General features: G+C 40.2%; 2 protein-coding genes across 8 annotated transcripts; both read left to right on the forward strand.

Moving 5' to 3' along the window:
* The first annotated feature begins 1288 nt into the window (after positions 1 to 1288).
* LOC124335773 (nucleolar protein dao-5-like) lies at positions 1289 to 5799 on the forward strand. 7 transcript variants are annotated; one of them, XM_046789226.1, is made up of 17 exons: positions 1290 to 1568; positions 1701 to 1852; positions 1916 to 2040; positions 2125 to 2193; positions 2266 to 2322; positions 2385 to 2603; positions 2662 to 2769; positions 2828 to 2941; positions 3003 to 3092; positions 3241 to 3357; positions 3487 to 3597; positions 3683 to 3808; positions 3870 to 3944; positions 4002 to 4388; positions 4473 to 4616; positions 4682 to 4959; positions 5020 to 5799. In XM_046789226.1, exons 2-17 carry the CDS (start codon positions 1794 to 1796, stop codon positions 5185 to 5187), a joined length of 2247 nt encoding a protein of 748 aa, XP_046645182.1. In that variant the 5' UTR covers positions 1290 to 1568; positions 1701 to 1793; the 3' UTR covers positions 5188 to 5799. The 7 variants fall into 7 exon arrangements, with proteins under 7 accessions (XP_046645186.1, XP_046645184.1, XP_046645185.1 ...); XM_046789230.1 differs by having other exon boundaries at positions 1289 to 1852; positions 2385 to 2593; positions 2736 to 2769; XM_046789228.1 differs by having other exon boundaries at positions 1289 to 1852; positions 2266 to 2319.
* Positions 5800 to 9295: 3496 nt separating this feature from the next.
* Positions 9296 to 14263, forward strand: LOC124335815 (ATP-binding cassette sub-family G member 1-like). The gene is made up of 16 exons (XM_046789288.1): positions 9296 to 9592; positions 10262 to 10503; positions 10591 to 10721; positions 10833 to 10907; positions 10998 to 11040; positions 11115 to 11304; positions 11373 to 11518; positions 11599 to 11657; positions 11751 to 11930; positions 12004 to 12040; positions 12110 to 12234; positions 12318 to 12511; positions 12574 to 12742; positions 12814 to 12914; positions 12993 to 13148; positions 13235 to 14263. Exons 2-16 carry the CDS (start codon positions 10361 to 10363, stop codon positions 13577 to 13579), a joined length of 2094 nt encoding a protein of 697 aa, XP_046645244.1. The 5' UTR covers positions 9296 to 9592; positions 10262 to 10360; the 3' UTR covers positions 13580 to 14263.
* The last annotated feature ends 3266 nt before the right edge of the window (positions 14264 to 17529 follow it).

The raw sequence follows: 17529 nt of genomic DNA on the forward strand, positions 1-17529 counted from the left end.
TTACACTTGTTGACTGATTACCTCATTTTGTCTATCAATGTCATGCACGGTCATGCACCTAATTTGCATGGATCATTTTTTCAAGGTTTTGTTAAATTGCTTTTTCAACATCTGTGCAAGTACTGAGTTGACAGGAGTTCTTAATTTATTGAAATATTGTTGACAGGATAGATAGTTACGCCAACACTGGCTTAGGAATGTCGCATGTGGAGTGTTCACCCGGCTGACCATGTGGCCGAATGGTCGATCGTGGGCGTTCGCCCGGGGTTCTGCAACCAACAAGATGAGGGAGGCCATCAAGACGTGCAGTGTTCTCATCGTCCAAAAAGTATTTCGTTCAGGAAGAATTATAGAGGACAGCACTGGACTCTTCCAATCCTCTTATTACGTCCGGTTCTATCACGAATACATCAGACCCGGGAGCCCTCTTGAATTTGCCCAGACGTTGACGGTTATTGACGGGTTGAGGCTTAATGACGAGTTGCTAGACCGGGGACTCACCCTTAGAAGGAAAGATCCTAAGCTGGTGACGCTCCAGCCTTCGCCTAAACGTTGGCTGCCCAGCGTGACTCTGCCGCCGGAATTCCGGAATTGGAGGGAGCGTAACCATACGGAACCATACCCATTGGGATGGACGCCGACTGTTTTTTTGTTTTTGTTTCTTTACTATTTTTCTGATTGCCTCGTCATTCGTTCAATCTGTGGTACCTAGGTTCTTGGCATACACCCGATTTTGATTTCATTGGCATTCCGCCCGATCTCGATTTCATCCTCCCGTTCTTCTCTAGTTGGCAGCAGTATTGCTTTCCCACATTCAAATGATCTCGTGTCAAGATTCCCAACCCCCCTTTCACAAACAGATGAACAGGTAGATTCCAAGATAAATCAATTTCCGAGAAAACGGACAGGACTGGCAAGCCGAAAGGGACGGCACCGTAGCAGATCAAAAAGCGTCAAGAGGAGATAAGGTCTGAGGCTGACACAGAAGGAGGACATAATTAGACTATTAGATGTAACATTTTTGAATGGAATGTAAGCAACTTGCCTCGAATAAAAAGCGCTCAACTCTCAAGCGACGTTCAGCGTCAACTTTTAAAAAAGTCAGCTGGTAGCAAAATCAGGGAGGAGTATAGAGGAGAAACAAAGCAGTCCGTGAAACAAGTCAGCAATCCCGCGCTGTAATCCATAGCTGTCCGGGGAGTGGAAGCCGCCCGCCAGTTGGCAGCACGATGAGGTAGAGAGTAGAGACTAGAGAGAAAGTGTTTAGCCGTTTCCCCATACTTGCGTGCTTGCGTACTGGAACAGCTGATTACCCCAGATGAATTATTTTTTAAAAACTCTTCTATCAATAAATAATCACAATAAATTTAAAATTTATTTATGTAAACCACACACTCTAACGGGAGTCCCCGACTCAATTTGATAAAAAATCAATTCGATAAAAAAAACTGTCTACACGTCACAACGTTGCAATAGCATTGGAAAAAGCCATGAAATGAATGAAATTATGAAAATTGAAAAAACAGTTGGAAATTTGGAATCCCGCAGTCCAACGTCGCGAAGCTTAAGTATACAGCTCCAGCTTAATACCGACTGTTAGCATTTGCAGCATTTGTACACCAAGTTTGAAGTTTCAATAAGATTTGATCTCTAGTATTTACTTTTACATGCTTTTAAACTCTTACAATATCGCAAAGCAGAGAAAACATATTTCCAACCACTGTCGTGCAGAACTTTCCTAGCCCAACAGCATATGTCATTTGATTTCTGATTAGCTGTGGTCAAACGTAAGAATGTCAAAGATAAGACTATCTGCAGAATCTTCGATGTTCTACCGCCAAATTAAAGCCAAGTAAGATCTTTCATTATTCAACAGTATACATCTTCATCTTTTTTATTGTGTGTCTATTTATAGGAAATATTTGCATTCAGCTGTGAGTGCACATGACTCATCTGCCTCAGATCAAGAAAGCAATGTCTCTGGAGATAGTGAACCCAAAGATGATTTCGATGGATTCAGTCCTCAAGTGCCTCGTACAAGTAAAATACAAACACATTCCTTTATCATTTTATAATGTTTAAATACAGATTTGGTCAAGATTGTTAATGCAAACTGTTCCTTAGATACCCAATCCAAAATACAGAGTATGTCAATCAGTGCCCAAGAAAATGCAGCAGAATTGAACAATCCAGGTATTAATCATTGTGATCACACTAGTCTTTCTGTTTCAATGTAATGATTGTTTTATTGAATTTTATTTTTAGAAGACGGGAAGCTCCAACCAAAACATTCTTTCACAAGAAAACCTGCTACTAGACGTAGTAAATTTAATCCACAATTGTTTTCAAGTTTTTTTTTATTGACAAATTTATGTTGTTATTAGCAGCAGCAGCTGAAAAGAAGAATCAAGAGCCCGCATCCTTGTCGAAAATAACTGACAAAAAAACGAAACCACCGGCTACAAAAAGAGGAAAGAAAGAAGCTGGAAACCCAACTGATAATGCAGCTGAACCAGCCGCGAAACGGCCTAGAGTTGCTTCTAAAAGGAAAGCTATCTTAACGGAAAAAGCAGCTACACCCTCCACTGAAGATGCAGACGACGGTATTTTGAACAATTCACTGAAACCTTCTTAAACCATTATACAAATTTGAATTTTTAGACCCAACATTACATGAAAACAAGGGTCGTGGTCGTGGTCGTGGTCGTCCACGGAAAACTATCTTAACGGAAGAAGCAGCTACAGCCTCCACCGAAGATGCAGACGACGGTATTTTGAACAATTCACTGAAACCTTCTTAAACCATTATACAAATTTGAATTTTTAGACCCAACATTACATGAAAAGAAGGGTCGTGGTCGTCCACGCGGTCGCCCAGAGAGAGATGTTTCAGCTAAATTTGTGCCTGAAACAAGTTCAAGTTCCCCTTCAAAGTCCTTAGGCAAATATTTTTGAAATATTAAATTTCGTTTTGCATAATTATGTTTATTTTGTAATGATAGACGACCAGAGTAGAATGGAAGCGAAAACGCCTGAAGCTGTAAATGACGAAGCGCACGAAATGATCTTGAAAACCGCAAAAAAACCCAAAGGTTATCTAAAACTAAATTTTCGCGAATAAAAGGTTTCATGTTAATTTGTATGTGTAGAAAGGATCTACCATTTCAAATTTTTCATCTACCATAAAAAAGTCTAATTCACTGAAACCTTCTAAACCTTTATACAAATTTGAATTGTTAGACTCAACATTACGTGAAAACAAGGGTCGTGGTCGTGGTGGTCGTGGACGCGGTCTCCCAGAGAGAGATGTTTCACCTGAACCTGGAACACGTTCAAGATCTCCTACAAAGTCCTTAGGCAAATATTTTTGAAATTTGAAATTTCGTTTTGCATAATTATGTTTATTATGTAATTATAGACGAACATGTCTGCATGTTTCCAAATTCGAACAGATTCTCGAAATTGAATTATTATTTCTTTTTGTAGATATCAGTCAGAAACATAATCTGCGTGGTAACAAGGTTTCTAGCATTGTGGATGAAGTAGAAACGGATATATCAGCAGAAGGATCGAAAAGTAAACCTCCAAAGTCTGCGGGCAAGTTAATTAAGAAATTGGCTTAATTAAAAAAGTCTAATTCACTGAAACTTTTTTAAACCATTTTACAAATTTTAATTTTTAGACCCAACATTACGTGTTGACAACGAACAGGGTCGTGGTCGAGGTCGCGGTCGTGGTCGTCCAGAGAGAGATCTTTCAGCTGAATGTATACCTGGAACAAGTTCAAGTTCCCCTACAAAGTCCTTAGGCAAATATTTTTGAAATATGAAATTTCGTTTTGCATAATTATGTTTATTTTGTAATTATAGACGACCAGAGTAGAGTTCAAGTTAAAACACCTGAAGCGCATGCGATGGTCTTGAAAACCGCAGAAAAACCCAAAGGTTGTTTTAAACTAAATTTTCGCGAATGCACGGTTTCATGTTAATTTGTATTTGTAGAAAGGAACTACCATTTCTTGAGCAGCTCAGAGTCTGAAATAGAAGACGAAGAGGACGACGAAGATGATTTATTTCTTCTCAGTCGATATTCCTTCCAAAAAACGAAAAGTCCAAAAAATGCAGTTCCTTTGCCCAGTTTTAAAACACCAAACACAGTCACTGACAAAGTTTCAGAATTGGGCTCACCCAAAACTTCGAAATTCCGTCTCTTACCTGAACCGACACCACTGCTCCGGACCACTCCCAGACGAACTACTTTGACCATGGAATTATCACTGAATAGAGTTGAACCGTCTTTGAGCGATCCAGAAGATGTTGCAGATACAGAACTGTACAAGACATCGCAACAGGAAAATCAACTTGAGCCTTCCACTTCTCAGGCCAACGGTAATGATAACTGGATTTTAAACAATTTGCCTTGCAGTGCACACTCTTTTGCTTTTTTATTTAAAAAAACTGTTTTGTGTTTAGGAAAATCAATTGAGGAAACTCCCGTGTCAAAGAGAAGAAGTATATCTGATTCTTCAAAGAAACCATCGCCAACTAAGCGACTCCAATCCCCTTTAAAATCCTCGCAACAACCGAACGATCCCGAAAACGACATCGTTGGGAATGGTATTTTATTGATGGGGAGTTGAGTCAAAATTTTGATTGTTTCTCAAAGTATTTTGGAACTCTAGATTCTAGACTTATTGCAAGAAAGATTGAAGCACTACAGGAAACTATGCTCCGAATTGAGAATTCAATGAACCGCCAATTCCCATTAAATTCCGCCATTGATCCGTCTACACTTCCAGTGCCTAACCGCAATCTTCTACCGACTCAATTCAATCTGTATTTGGCCTCACCCAGCGATCCTGTACGAGCACAGGGTCTGTCCAACACTGAATACAGCATATCGTTGGTTTATGTACAGCCAACAATTGTTCATCCTCTGAAAATTAATAACCCGATGATGGTAAATTTAACTGGTGTAACTGATTTTTAAATCCTTATGTAAACATTTTTTGTTGTGCAGGTCGTGCGCCTCAAAGGAAGCGTCGAATTTAGAAGCGATCCACATGCTCCAAGTCACATTTTACTCAACTCTTCAACGAGACTTGTTGACCTCGAAGCGGGTCGTACTCTTCATGTGGTCAACACAGGGGAAGAGGTCGCCTCATTTGCACTTCTCGAAATTTTTTAATATTGGATTGGATTATTTAGTGATTCTATCGCAAAACGACCCTGCCACCCATCCCCACCTTCAACCCACCCAACCCCACTCCACCCACCTCCCACTCAGGACGGAGTTGGTTGATCAGACGGCCAAGAGTACGACCTCTGTACAGTGTAAGTGTAAGTGTTTCTTCTTCATGACCCTCCAATAGGTCTAAATCGATCGGATTTTTGTTTATGTCTGTAAGATAACGTTAATTAATTAATGGCATGCAACCTATCCTACATGAATCAAATTTTCAAGGTTTTCTATTGCTTCTTCAACATTTGTGCAAGTACTGTAGTTTTCAGGCCAGTAGAATAGTTTTCATCTAATTAAAAAGTAAATTCCAAGAGACCAGATTTTCAGTCTAAAATCATAATGTGTAAAACATCGTTTGGTAATTTTTCCTTCGTCCCGTCAAAGTTGCAAATTCCAAGGCCAGAGGAATCGCTTTCTTGTATCACACTGTCAAACGAAGTAAATATTTGATTAAAAAGTTCGTCACATCAATGGGCACGACGATTTGTGCTGAGGCGTAGTGACTGCATTTTATCTTGCATCTTTTGATCACTATTGAAACTAAAGCCGTTGCATTATTCTCCTTTTTTTTTTGTTGTGAGTGTGACAATTTTGGCTTTGTGTCTGCATGCACTTTAATATTTTTATGGTGTAGCTGACTGATGCCATAATTGTAATGTGATCTATATACGGGACAATCCACTACGAGGATTATTACAGTCAAATTGTGTTGGTAGGAAATTGGGGGGATACCATAACAAGGTAAAAGGAAAGGATGTACCCAACGAAGTCAAATCTGGAAAACTCTTTTTACTGTTACGAACGACGAAAAATAATAAATTTTTCGGTTAATACTTAATACTGTCGTTAAAAAAAATTAGGCGACTATTCTTTAGATAGCATGTGTTCAAATATAATTACGAGGAATGTGTTGGATGAATTCAACCAGGATCAGCCTTTTTTTTTTGTCAAATAGCAATGCTTCCTATCTCAAATTACATCGGATATTCCACTCTAAAATTCTTTACCACCCTTCACGCATTATTTGTTTTAACTGTGCGATATTTGACTGACGTTATCGCTCAAGACCCACTACACCAACAAAAATAATAGAAGAGTGTAAGAAGACATCGGTGACATATCAGGGACTTCCACATTTCGCAATTTTCTCGTCACTGTAGGAATGAACACAATGGCGTTTTTTTTCTGGCTTCAAATTTGTTTTCTAAGTTTTCGCGCCTATCCGAAGAAATCCGGAACGAGGAATTAAATCCCGGGGAAGAGAATCGCCTTGGGCAGAATTGCAAGGTGAATCGATTGCCGCAAAAGTCCGAAATAAAATTCCTTGGGCGCACATGACCGGGAAATGTTAAAATGCCCTAAAGGTAGGAAATCCCCAACTATTTCACGTCGATTATATTCAAGCTTTTCGCGATTCAAGGAAAGGTACAAAAAATCAAACTGACAGTATAATAAGCTACTCCTTTCCTCTACCAGACTGAAAAATAAATTATTACGCGCAGTACATTAGGAATTAGGAATGTTCGATTTTTGTGAAGGGCCCATTCTTTGGAATTTTCAAGCCCATTTTCCTTTTCATTAACTGCAATATAGCTGGAGTTGTTTCGTGTAACGCTACTGAATGTGAATATATATATTGTTTCGGTGAATAATTTACTTTAGTTTTTCGGAGCAAGGCAAGGATTGAGGTTATCCGGTGCAACTGTACTGAATATACTGGAGGGTTTAATGAATCGCAGTGGCCTTGCTGTTTTGATTCTTGGATAAAAGTACGAAATATCGATTTAAAAATAGTAACGAGTGTTATTTTTCATGGCCGACTGTAACTCTTTGCCTTAAAATTGCTTACCAGCTCGCTATCAGTTATTCAGAAATGCATTATTGAACATGTTTTGGTCTTGTTATTATCGACTGCCAAATAATTATTCGACATGTTTAATGACGTTTCGTTCAGCCACGTTGATTATACAACTGAACTCGAACGATAACAGGGAAGTTTTGCGAGTTCGGTATTGCTTACGGCTGGATTGGTGATGATCACTTATACTCTCAATCAGACCGAAACCCGACAATTTCGCAACCCAATCCGAAGTGAATCGTAAAAAAAAAAAATATAAAAGAATGATTCATCTCCTCGAGTCAATATCAGCGTTCAATTTTCCCGGGCTATTCTGAAATCTGAATGAAATTTCTGTGGAATGACACGAATACTGTGGATACTTTCTGTGGAACTTTCACCATTAACAGCTGTTAGCCTCAGGAATAATGCGCGACAAAGAAAACTGAGGAAGGAATAAAGCTCGGGGAATCGCTAATGTATATTTCGTACTTTGCTGTACCGGTATACTTTGGTAGGGGAGAATGGAATTGGTCGAGACATCTCTTGTTTCCCCCCTCCCTTAAATGTTTGAAGTGAGTTAGGATTTCAAAACATTTGGTACTCGTAACTGTATTATTCGTCCCCATCTTCTCAATATTTTTTAATTATTATTTTGAACATAATTTGTTATTCCGCCATGGATTTTCCAAAGTGTTCCTAAATTTATGGGTGGAGCCAAAATGGTTTTGTTTTGGGAGAGAGGTAAGGGTTATAGGGTGGGACGTGAAAAGTGGGACAGGGAAATTTTTTTTTTTTTCAAAGGCTGAAATTTTCTTTTAGACTATTGCACTAAACTATTGCACGGAATTTTAAATATTTTGACCATTGTACGTATATTCTATGTTGTTTATCAAGATTGGGATTTTTCACAAAAAACATTCCACTATTTGATGTCCCCCTGTCCCAATTTCCCCACCGTTCCATTCAACTAATCCCACTCTCCCCTATATTTTTTCGTTTTTTGAGTGAAGCACAGGGACTGGGGTATCATTCGGTGCAGTTGCACTGAATATTGAATCGCTGTTAATGAATCTAGCACATCTGCTTCACTGGTTAAGGTGTGAACAATCAAATTTGCAGGAAATTAGTGTGAAAATCAGGAAATTATGATATTTTATATGTCCGTCTGTGGTCCGTGGAAAGTTTATCAGTTCATCACAAATATGACACATCATCAAAAGAAATGAAAATTGATTTCGTTAAGGTAATAGAAAACCAGCCAGGTAATTACTAATTATCAAATGAAGTAAACGAAAAGTAGGCCTACGGTATTAACTTGGATTCGCTTGGATTAGTTAATCGAATTTGGTTATGCCATGTAGATTGCGTAGTCAATTATAATATTAATAAATGTTGTTTCGAATCAGTCAAATTGATTATGAAACTTTGATGACGGGATATTATTATTAATTCCGTAGCGCTAATAAGCTGTCTTTGTAATGCTGATGAGCACGTGTTACTGTTTACGATGACAATATTGAGAAACGACTTCGGGTGCAGCTGCCCTTGGTTCGCCTTGAAGCCAGTGCACATGCACCGATCGGGACTCCCGCTTCTGGGGAAACATGCGGTAAAACACAGTCTACTACTAGCTGCAGACACAAAATGCATAGGTGGAAAACTAGAAAGCCAATCTTTTAACAAAAGACCCGATCAAACAGAAAGCGAAAACTTTGACGATTCAATTTTGCCATCAGGTTTTTTTTAAATAATGGTAATAATGACATCATCAATTTTTCAGTGATCGTCAGTCTATCACGTAACTCAACAAATACGATGATGACGAATCGAGAAAACCTCTCAACGACCCGACCTCAAACAGAATACCGTAGAATGTCTAATGTTGCGCAATCGCCACCAGCTATAAAGTGAATGTAGCCTTTGATTGATATATCCGTTATTATCAGCAATGGTATAATTGATTAATATGTCCGTTGGTAAAATTTATTCCATTTAGGTATAGGTCATTTTTTATACCAGTGTGTGAAAGTAAAAAGAGAAGAAAAAAGAAAAAGGAACAAAAAAAAAAGTCAGTGAAAGGGAGGAATGGCCAGAGAGCTGCTAGAACTCTAGGGACATTGAGTGCGCGTGTACCGGGGTGAATCGACGTCACAAAGAACTCCCAGTTTCGCTCCTCCCTCGCCATGGATACTTTTGTCGAAACCCCCTCTGCTCAGCCCGAAAGTTTGTTGGTTGTATTCGTGAGGCGACCAGCACGGACGGATGTGTACGACGAGTTTTCTTCAACCTATTCCAGCCAGCCAGCAGCCTTCAAATTCAGTCTTATTTCTGTCGTGGTTTTGGGGTTTTTCACTTGTGAAAACAAAGAATTTACTCGCTATGCTACCTCTCTGAAGTCCCTAGCTGTCCTTAATTATTTTAAGGTTGACTTCCTGTTGTAGAATTTCGCCCTTGCTCCCTACAATCCATCATCTTTACTGCTGCAGAGACATTGACAAACATCAAACGACGGTAAGAACGTTTCCCCTATTTCCAATGCGTCACTAGAAATAGAAAATGACATTCGTTCTCTGACTTCTCTCCTTAGTTTAGAAAGTTTTAATTTTTATATACCTGTAATTTGTCTCATCATTTTTATTTTGTACCAACACAAACGGACTCTAGAAAATCAATATTTAGAAAGTTTCATAAGAAAATAATACAGCGCGTTGCTGGCGCTGTGACAAAAAGACACATTTGCTGTGTCATAAGATTCGTGTCGAACTCTAAAGCTTCAAATCAGCGATTCATTACAAAGATTAATTTTCTCAATTTCCATCTTAGAAATTGCAAAAAATAAAAAGGCCAAGACAAAAAATCAAGGAGTGTAGGGGTAAGAGAGTGGGGCATAGAAAGTCCCTGAAATAGTTGCGGTCAACATCTTTGCAAGAAAGAAAGTTTTTTCGCTCTAATGAGAAAAAGGGGATTAATCTTTTTAATATTAGATAAATTTGTCAAAAAACAGGCTGTTAGAAGTATACAGAGAAGTTTTCTGCTTCAATCGATTTGTCGATTTCTACATGAATTAAGTGAAAGCATACTATTAAAAAAATCTAATTAATTTAATTAATTCCTGTGTGTGGAAAGCGTATCCTTGATCATTTTTTTCTTCTGTTGTTGTCGTTCGCTTTTTATACACAGCTGCGAAGCGGAAGTTTTGTCCACTACCAGCTGGTGAAAGCTTGGAGGAAAGTCAAAGAAACTGTGTAACCTTGTTTCACACAAATTCACTGGATAAGAATGGCCGCCCTAACAGCTCACAAGAACATTTCGGCAAATGAAGATTGTGCTGTGACAAAGATTTCGAATTGTTCCGCTGCCATGGCTCATCTGACATCTGGTCACGTCACCTTGCATTACCCGGCCGCATCAGCCCAGGCTTTGTATGTGGAAATATTTCGTTATAGCTCTAAGCAAAATACATTTCCGACAATGGCTTAACCAAATTATCCTTTCCCCTCATCCCCCAGGGGTGTTGTTATGAAGAAAGTACCCAACAATCCTGCCAAGCGAGCTGCGCTTACTCATCTAGTTCGAAGAAAGGCCGTCAACATTGAATTCAAAGATCTTTCCTATTCCGTATCGGAGGGCAGACGCAAAGGTAATTTCTAACCAAAACACATGAAATTCAAACAATAGTTGCATTTTTTTAATTAAGTTGTATAATAACGAGGAATGGGAGTCCTATTTACCATCTTTTGTTACCTTTCAGGATATAAAACCTTGTTAAAATCAATTAGTGGCAAATTTAATTCTGGAGAACTGACGGCAATCATGGGGCCATCCGGTAATATTTTGACACATTTATTATTGACTTTGTGAAAGGATATACATAAAAATAACAGATTAATTAAATGAACTTATCCCTCTCATTCAGGTGCGGGAAAAAGCACTTTAATGAATATTTTAGCTGGTTTCAAGTAAAACACAAATTCTTAAATTATAAAAAACAAACGGTTAAATATTAACGCAATAATTTATTTGATCTGAAAAGGGGTTCCAATATGACGGGTGAAGTATTGGTGAATGGCGTTGAGCGCGATCCACGGATATTTCGGAAAATGTCTTGTTACATTATGCAACACGATGAATTGTGTCCCCATTTAACGGTGATGGAAGCTATGATGTGTTCGGCTAATCTCAAATTGGCTGATCGAATAAGTCACGAGGAGAAACAGTTTTTGGTAAGAAATAAATTCTATTTATAATATCTGCAAAATATATCATTTTTGGACTTTTATCTTTTTTTCAGGTTTACGAAATTTTGGAAACAATGGGACTTAAAGATTGTGAAAATACTCGAACACTGAATCTATCTGGTGGTCAGCGGAAACGTCTGGCTATTGCCCAGGAACTGGTTAATAATCCACCCGTCATGTTTTTCGATGAACCTACAAGGTACGATGAAAATTTAAACATGTGGTATATAATATAACAGAAGAGATTACAAATATTTTTAAATATTATTTCGGAAATAGCGGATTGGATAGCTCTTCTTGCATGCAGTGCATAATGCTGCTCAAACAACTAGCTCAAGGTAAGTGTTGCGTTACTTCCATTTGAATAACGTTTAAAATTATAATTTTTCTTTTTACATAAATTTTTACATAATTTTTTTTCGTCGTTTTAGGAGGGCGGACGATCATTTGCACGATCCATCAACCGAGTGCCAGATTATTCGAAAAATTTGACCGACTCTACCTTTTAGCCGAAGGCCAATGCATCTATAGAGGAATAACCGGAGGACTTGTGCAGTTTTTATCCTCTCTCGGTATGGACTGCCCAAGTTACCACAATCCAGCTGATTTCGGTATTCTTTTATCAAATCTAACAAATCGTTAATTTGGAAACTCACGGTCTTTTCTTTTTCCTGCACGATACAGTAATAGAAATTGCCAATGGAGAGTACGGGGATAATGGGTAATAGAAACGAAATAGACAAATTTGCTTTAAGAATTATTTTTGACGATATTATTATTTGACGTATAGAATACATAAACTGGTAGTTGCTGTGTTAACTGGCAAATGCAATAATTGGAATCAGGATTCCAGCAGTCAAAAGTCCTTAACCTCCGTCATCGATGAAACCAGCAAAGTCGTCGATTCATATGTTGGTAAGTAAATTCAACACAATCATATTTCTAAAACTCAAATGAAAACTACGAAAGATTCTAATCAAATCGAAATATTCGCTTAGACGTATCTGGGACAAAGGCGCAAATCACCGTTTCTATTGGGCCACCGAATTGCGAAAATGTTGCCCGTGCGACCGATTGTTTACTCGATTCTGACGACAACTTGCCGTCACGTTGTTCGTCATTTCCTACTTCGTGTTGGGCCCAGTTTTTGATTCTTTTGCGCAGAACGTTCATATGCATCATGAGAGATCAGGTAGGATTCTTTCAACATTGACAAAAAATGGCGTGTAATTCATCGCTGATTTTATACTTTAGACTTTAACGGGATTGAGGGTTGCGTCACATCTGATCGTCGGTCTTATCATCGGGTTGCTTTATTTCGGCATCGGCAATGAAGCGTCGAAAGCGTTTAGCAATTCAGGTTCTCTTTTCTTCGGTCAACTTTTCCTCATGTTTACCGCGATGATGCCCACTGTTCTTACTTGTAAGTATAATTTAGCGCTTTTACTTCAAGCAATGCAAGTTAAAGGCTTAATCGGTTTTTCTTTTAAATAGTTCCGATGGAGATGGCAGTCCTAATGAGAGAGCATTTAAATTACTGGTATTCCCTGAAAGCATATTACCTTGCCAAAACGGTAGCCGATCTTCCATTTCAGGTAAGTCACGAAATTCTAAGTTCAAAAAGTGCAGTTAGTTATGAAATAATTTTTTAAATTTTTAAATTTTGATTTCAGTTGGTATTTCCTACACTCTACGTAGTCATCGTCTATTTTATGTCGGACCAACCTTGCGAACCGATGCGATTTTTCATGTTCTTAACGATGAGTGTCATGACCAGTTTAGTAGCCCAAAGTCTCGGCCTCGTCATCGGAGCAGCCATGGATCTACAGGTATATATCAAATTAATGTTTAGAAAAAAGAAATGTAATATATTTTTTTAAAAAATCCCGTTTCATCCAATTCTCTCATTTAAAAGGCCGCCGTTTTTCTTGGTCCGGTAACCACAATTCCAATTTTGCTGTTCTCTGGATTCTTCGTGACACTGGACACGATCCCGCCGTATTTGCGTTGGCTGTCTTACGTTGCCTACGTGCGCTACGGTTTCGAAGGGACGTTGCTGGCCATCTACGGATTCGATCGCCCCAACATGCACTGCTCCGAAGCCTATTGCCACTACAGGTCTCCCGTCAAATTTCTCGAAGAGTTCGATGTCCGCCATTCTCTCTACTGGGTTGATTTAGTTGTCTTGTCCGGATTCTTTGTGGTACTAAGGCTGATTGCCTTCTTCGTCCTCAAGTGGAAGCTACGGTCTCAGCATTAATAATCAATCGTTTCTATCCTTAAATAATAAATTAGTTTTCTTTGACCTCCAAGTGCCACTCAATTTACCTTCCTGATTACCAAGGGACTATACATATAAACCCACTCTCTGAATAGTGTATGCGGATTCCAGTGGATTACTATGCACAAGATTTTCGACGGCATTTCTTAATGACAGGTCAACTCTGCTAAACTGCGAACATGCACTGCTGCTTGATTTCGTGGTCGTCCGAATAAGTTGGTGGGTCTCCCTCTAATTAACTGCCTAATGTTTGTAATCTTCATCGTTAAAGAAAGATCTAGTTCTCTGAGATGCGCTTCCCCAGTTACTGATTACCGCAATCGAGTATATTTGCCCTCTGGATTCGTGACGAGTGTGTGTTAGACTAACTTTAAAATAGTCTTTCAGAGCAAAGAAGAAACCCTCCAGTGTCTTTGTCACCTTTTCCCCCATGAAGACATTCCTGCAACCAGTATTTGATTGTTCCCTTCATGATAATAGTTAATAATCATAATCTATAGTATTATGTAACGTGCTCTTGAACTCTCTCCCTTTTTGCCGATTTGTTGGCGTTAGTTTCAGCATTCATCGTTACATTCTCCGGAAACGTGTATTCTGAATGGTGATTGGTGAATGTATCCTTTTTTATACACGCGAAACGAATTGCAGTCTTACTTTTTAAAACATCATCAGACTTGTTCGATTAAGTATTTGACAGTTTCGTCGTTCAATTTTAAATAATAATTTAAAAAACACTTAATTATCGCAGCGAATGTTACAGACAGGGCTCTTATTGAGTCGTTGAGCGGATGATTTACCTCGTCAAAGATTCACTGAATAAGCGCAACACATTACTTTATACCAAAAAGTAGAATTTAAAGTAACTATACAAAGCAAAGTTTTTGAGCAGTTATGGTATGTTTGAGTGTATCCAATTTGGGTATTTTTTTTTTTTTTTAATGTTTAAATTGGGCAGAGACTCGGAGGCCGAGTGTTGCCCAAGTTTATTACGTCCAATTTAACAAAATTACATATGTACAAGGGGGTTGGAAGAGACACAAAATAGCAAAGGTACGATACGAAAGGGGAGCTGGGCCTGACGGCAGCACTAGTGCGGGCATGTGGTGGGGTTTGCTCTGTCAGGGGGAGGGACGATGCATATAAACAGAGCGACCAGAGGAAATTTTGGCTTAACGGACGGAAGCACTGGCATCCACTCTCTCAGGCTTCAGTTATTGGAAAAGATCCGACCGGCCTCTCCTCTTGCCCTCCCCGCCAGCACGGAGCCGCATGTTGTGGTGCGGCCACCCGAAATGGCGAAGAAGACCTTTCGAGACATACCACCGTTTATAGGTGCAGACTCAAAAGTAGAGAGGAGGCGGGGAGTGGCATCACGGAAACAGACCGCGCCTTCCCTCTTGCTGTCCCTACCGATCCGGAGCCGCATATGTTGGTGCGGCCACCCGTGGCGGCGGGAAACAGCCCCTCAAGACATATCACCGTTTATAGATGCAGAATCGAGGGTAGAGAGGAGGCGGGGTTAAATGTAGAGACGAGACCATGAGAGAAAATGATGATAGGGAGGTGGATGAACAAGCCAAGAAATTAAAGTAAGAACAAAACGAACACTCGGACAACAGAGGAGAATGGAGAATGACAGGCTAAAACGGACTAAGAGAAAATAAAATTCCGCACACGAAATTGCCGGCGACAGCATCCCGTTTGCACAGCACCAGTCTGCGAAGGGAGCCGTTCCGCAAGAGTGGCGAAAGACTTAGCGTTGACCCGTCGGCGGACTGAGGTCACCAGTGACAGGAGTCAGTGGGCCCAAACCACAATAAACCGGGCAGATAAAAACTGGGAAGTGCAGGTGGCCTATAGGAAAAAAATCAAACAAAAACAAACATAGACGGCACTCACCACACGCGTTTTTTGCGGATGAGGCGTTTGGAGCGAGAAACAAAAACGGTAAGGGCATTCCATAGAAGGTTACACTGAGGAAAGATATGAAGAGGAGGTGGCCAGGGATGACCACTGGAAGAGACGACATCGACTAGGGTTGATCTGAGAGATGAGAATATAGGGCAGTGAAGAATGAAATGTGGAATAGTCTCGGAGGGGGCACCACACAGGCAGGAAGCGGAAGGAGAGAGGCCAAAACGGTGTAGATAAGAATTTAGGAAGCAGTGTCCGGTGATAAGCTGGGTAGAGGTGGCATTAGTTCTACGTTCAAGAAGCACATTGGCAGACCGCACAACTGGGAAGAAGGCTTTGGCACTAAAATTAGTCGGTATGGAGGACCACTCATTGCTCCAGATATCCCATAGCGTGGACCTAATCAGATGTTTCACGTGTAATGGGGAAAAAGGGACTAACAAAGACGAGAAAGGAGAAGGAGCTTGCGCCCAGAAACGGGCTAGGATGAGACCCGGAGATTTAGCAATCGCAGTAGTAAAAATATGGCAGAAACTGCCGAAAGTCGCAAGAAGGGCCAGATTTCTTGCCTCGATGGGATAGAGCTGGGTCGCAGGCTGCATAAAAACTAGTTGTTCTGATACAAAAATCTCGCACGCAGAGAAAGCTGGCCGGTATTCTCCAATTTTCTCCAAGGCCGTAGAAAAGGCTAAACTCATGCCGGTGCGGAAAGAGATCGCTGGGGGAAGTGAGAAATTAAGAACCTCGCGGACTGCACTAGAGTCGGTGAACACAACACAGAAACCAGCCGCACCACGCCTGTGGTGGGCACGAATAAAGCAATAGAGGGTGCTGGGAGTGCTTGGAAGGAGAGGGATAGCCACGGACGAAAGCAGAGAGCTGAAGAGAAGGATGTTCCAGGGTGGGCAGTTGGTGAGAAGAGGAAAACTGACACGAGGCAGCAAGTGGTCATTGTTCACGAAGGAGAGTCGTTTGCAAATGAAGTCGCGTGAAGCTTTTGAGAAAACCAACCCAGGTGGATGAGAGAGGAGACGCAGAGTGGCGATTTCTAAGATTCTGAGGTCAAGAGGTAAAAGATTAGAGAGAAGAATGAGGGATTCAGTCGGGGCAGTTTTAAAAGCACAGGCAATGATGCGGCAAATTGTGCGTTGGAATGAGCGAACCTTCTTGATACCCGCTTTCGTTCTCAAGCTGGACACCCAGACCGAGCAACCATAGGTAAAGATGGGTTCAACAACGGAGGAATATAGAAAGCGTAAGCGTTTACAATCAGCACCAAACGACTGCCGAAGACAGCTGCTAACAGCCATCATAGCCCGTTTAGCAGAAACACACTTAGCTTGGATATGATTTGCCCAGTTAAGTTTGGTGTCCAAGACGAGGCCGAGAAATGAAGTAGAGTGGGATGGAGAAATTTTAGTGCCATCGATTAGAACGGAGAGATTGGCCCAAGTGATTTGCTTGCGAGAGAAAACGACTAAAACAGTTTTAGCTGCGTTGAGAAACAATTTTTTGGTGGCGAGCCACTTTCCAATTGAGTCACATGCCAGTTGCAGATTGTGAGTGGCGATGCTTGGGTCCTTGTGCACCGTTGCGATATTTGCATCATCGGCATAACCACTGAATTTATTTAGTATATAGCTACACTTTATCAAGGCCTGCGTACATACGTCGACTGGGATGGAAGTCCTTGTTCTTCTTGTAGAACGAAATGATGTCCCAGATGATCGATGTTGCAATTTATATGCAACATGCAGCGACATGCAGTATAAAGCTGACAGCCAATAAGTTTGCCACTATCAGGGAATCATCAGTTACTTGTCACATCCACGAACTTACTCAATAGACTTGTTTGACTTTGAATTGACTCACCATATACAATGCAAAAGACATTCACAAGCGAAATCTTAAACGAATAAGTAAACAATGTTATGAATAATTTATTTTTTGGTTTCTCAAGTATTATTTTAATTAAGGTGAAATCGACACACTATTAGGCTAGCTGATTGCCTCGC

This window comes from Daphnia pulicaria, chromosome 4, assembly GCF_021234035.1.
Source record: "Daphnia pulicaria isolate SC F1-1A chromosome 4, SC_F0-13Bv2, whole genome shotgun sequence".
Taxonomy (NCBI): Eukaryota; Metazoa; Arthropoda; class Branchiopoda; order Diplostraca; family Daphniidae; genus Daphnia; species Daphnia pulicaria.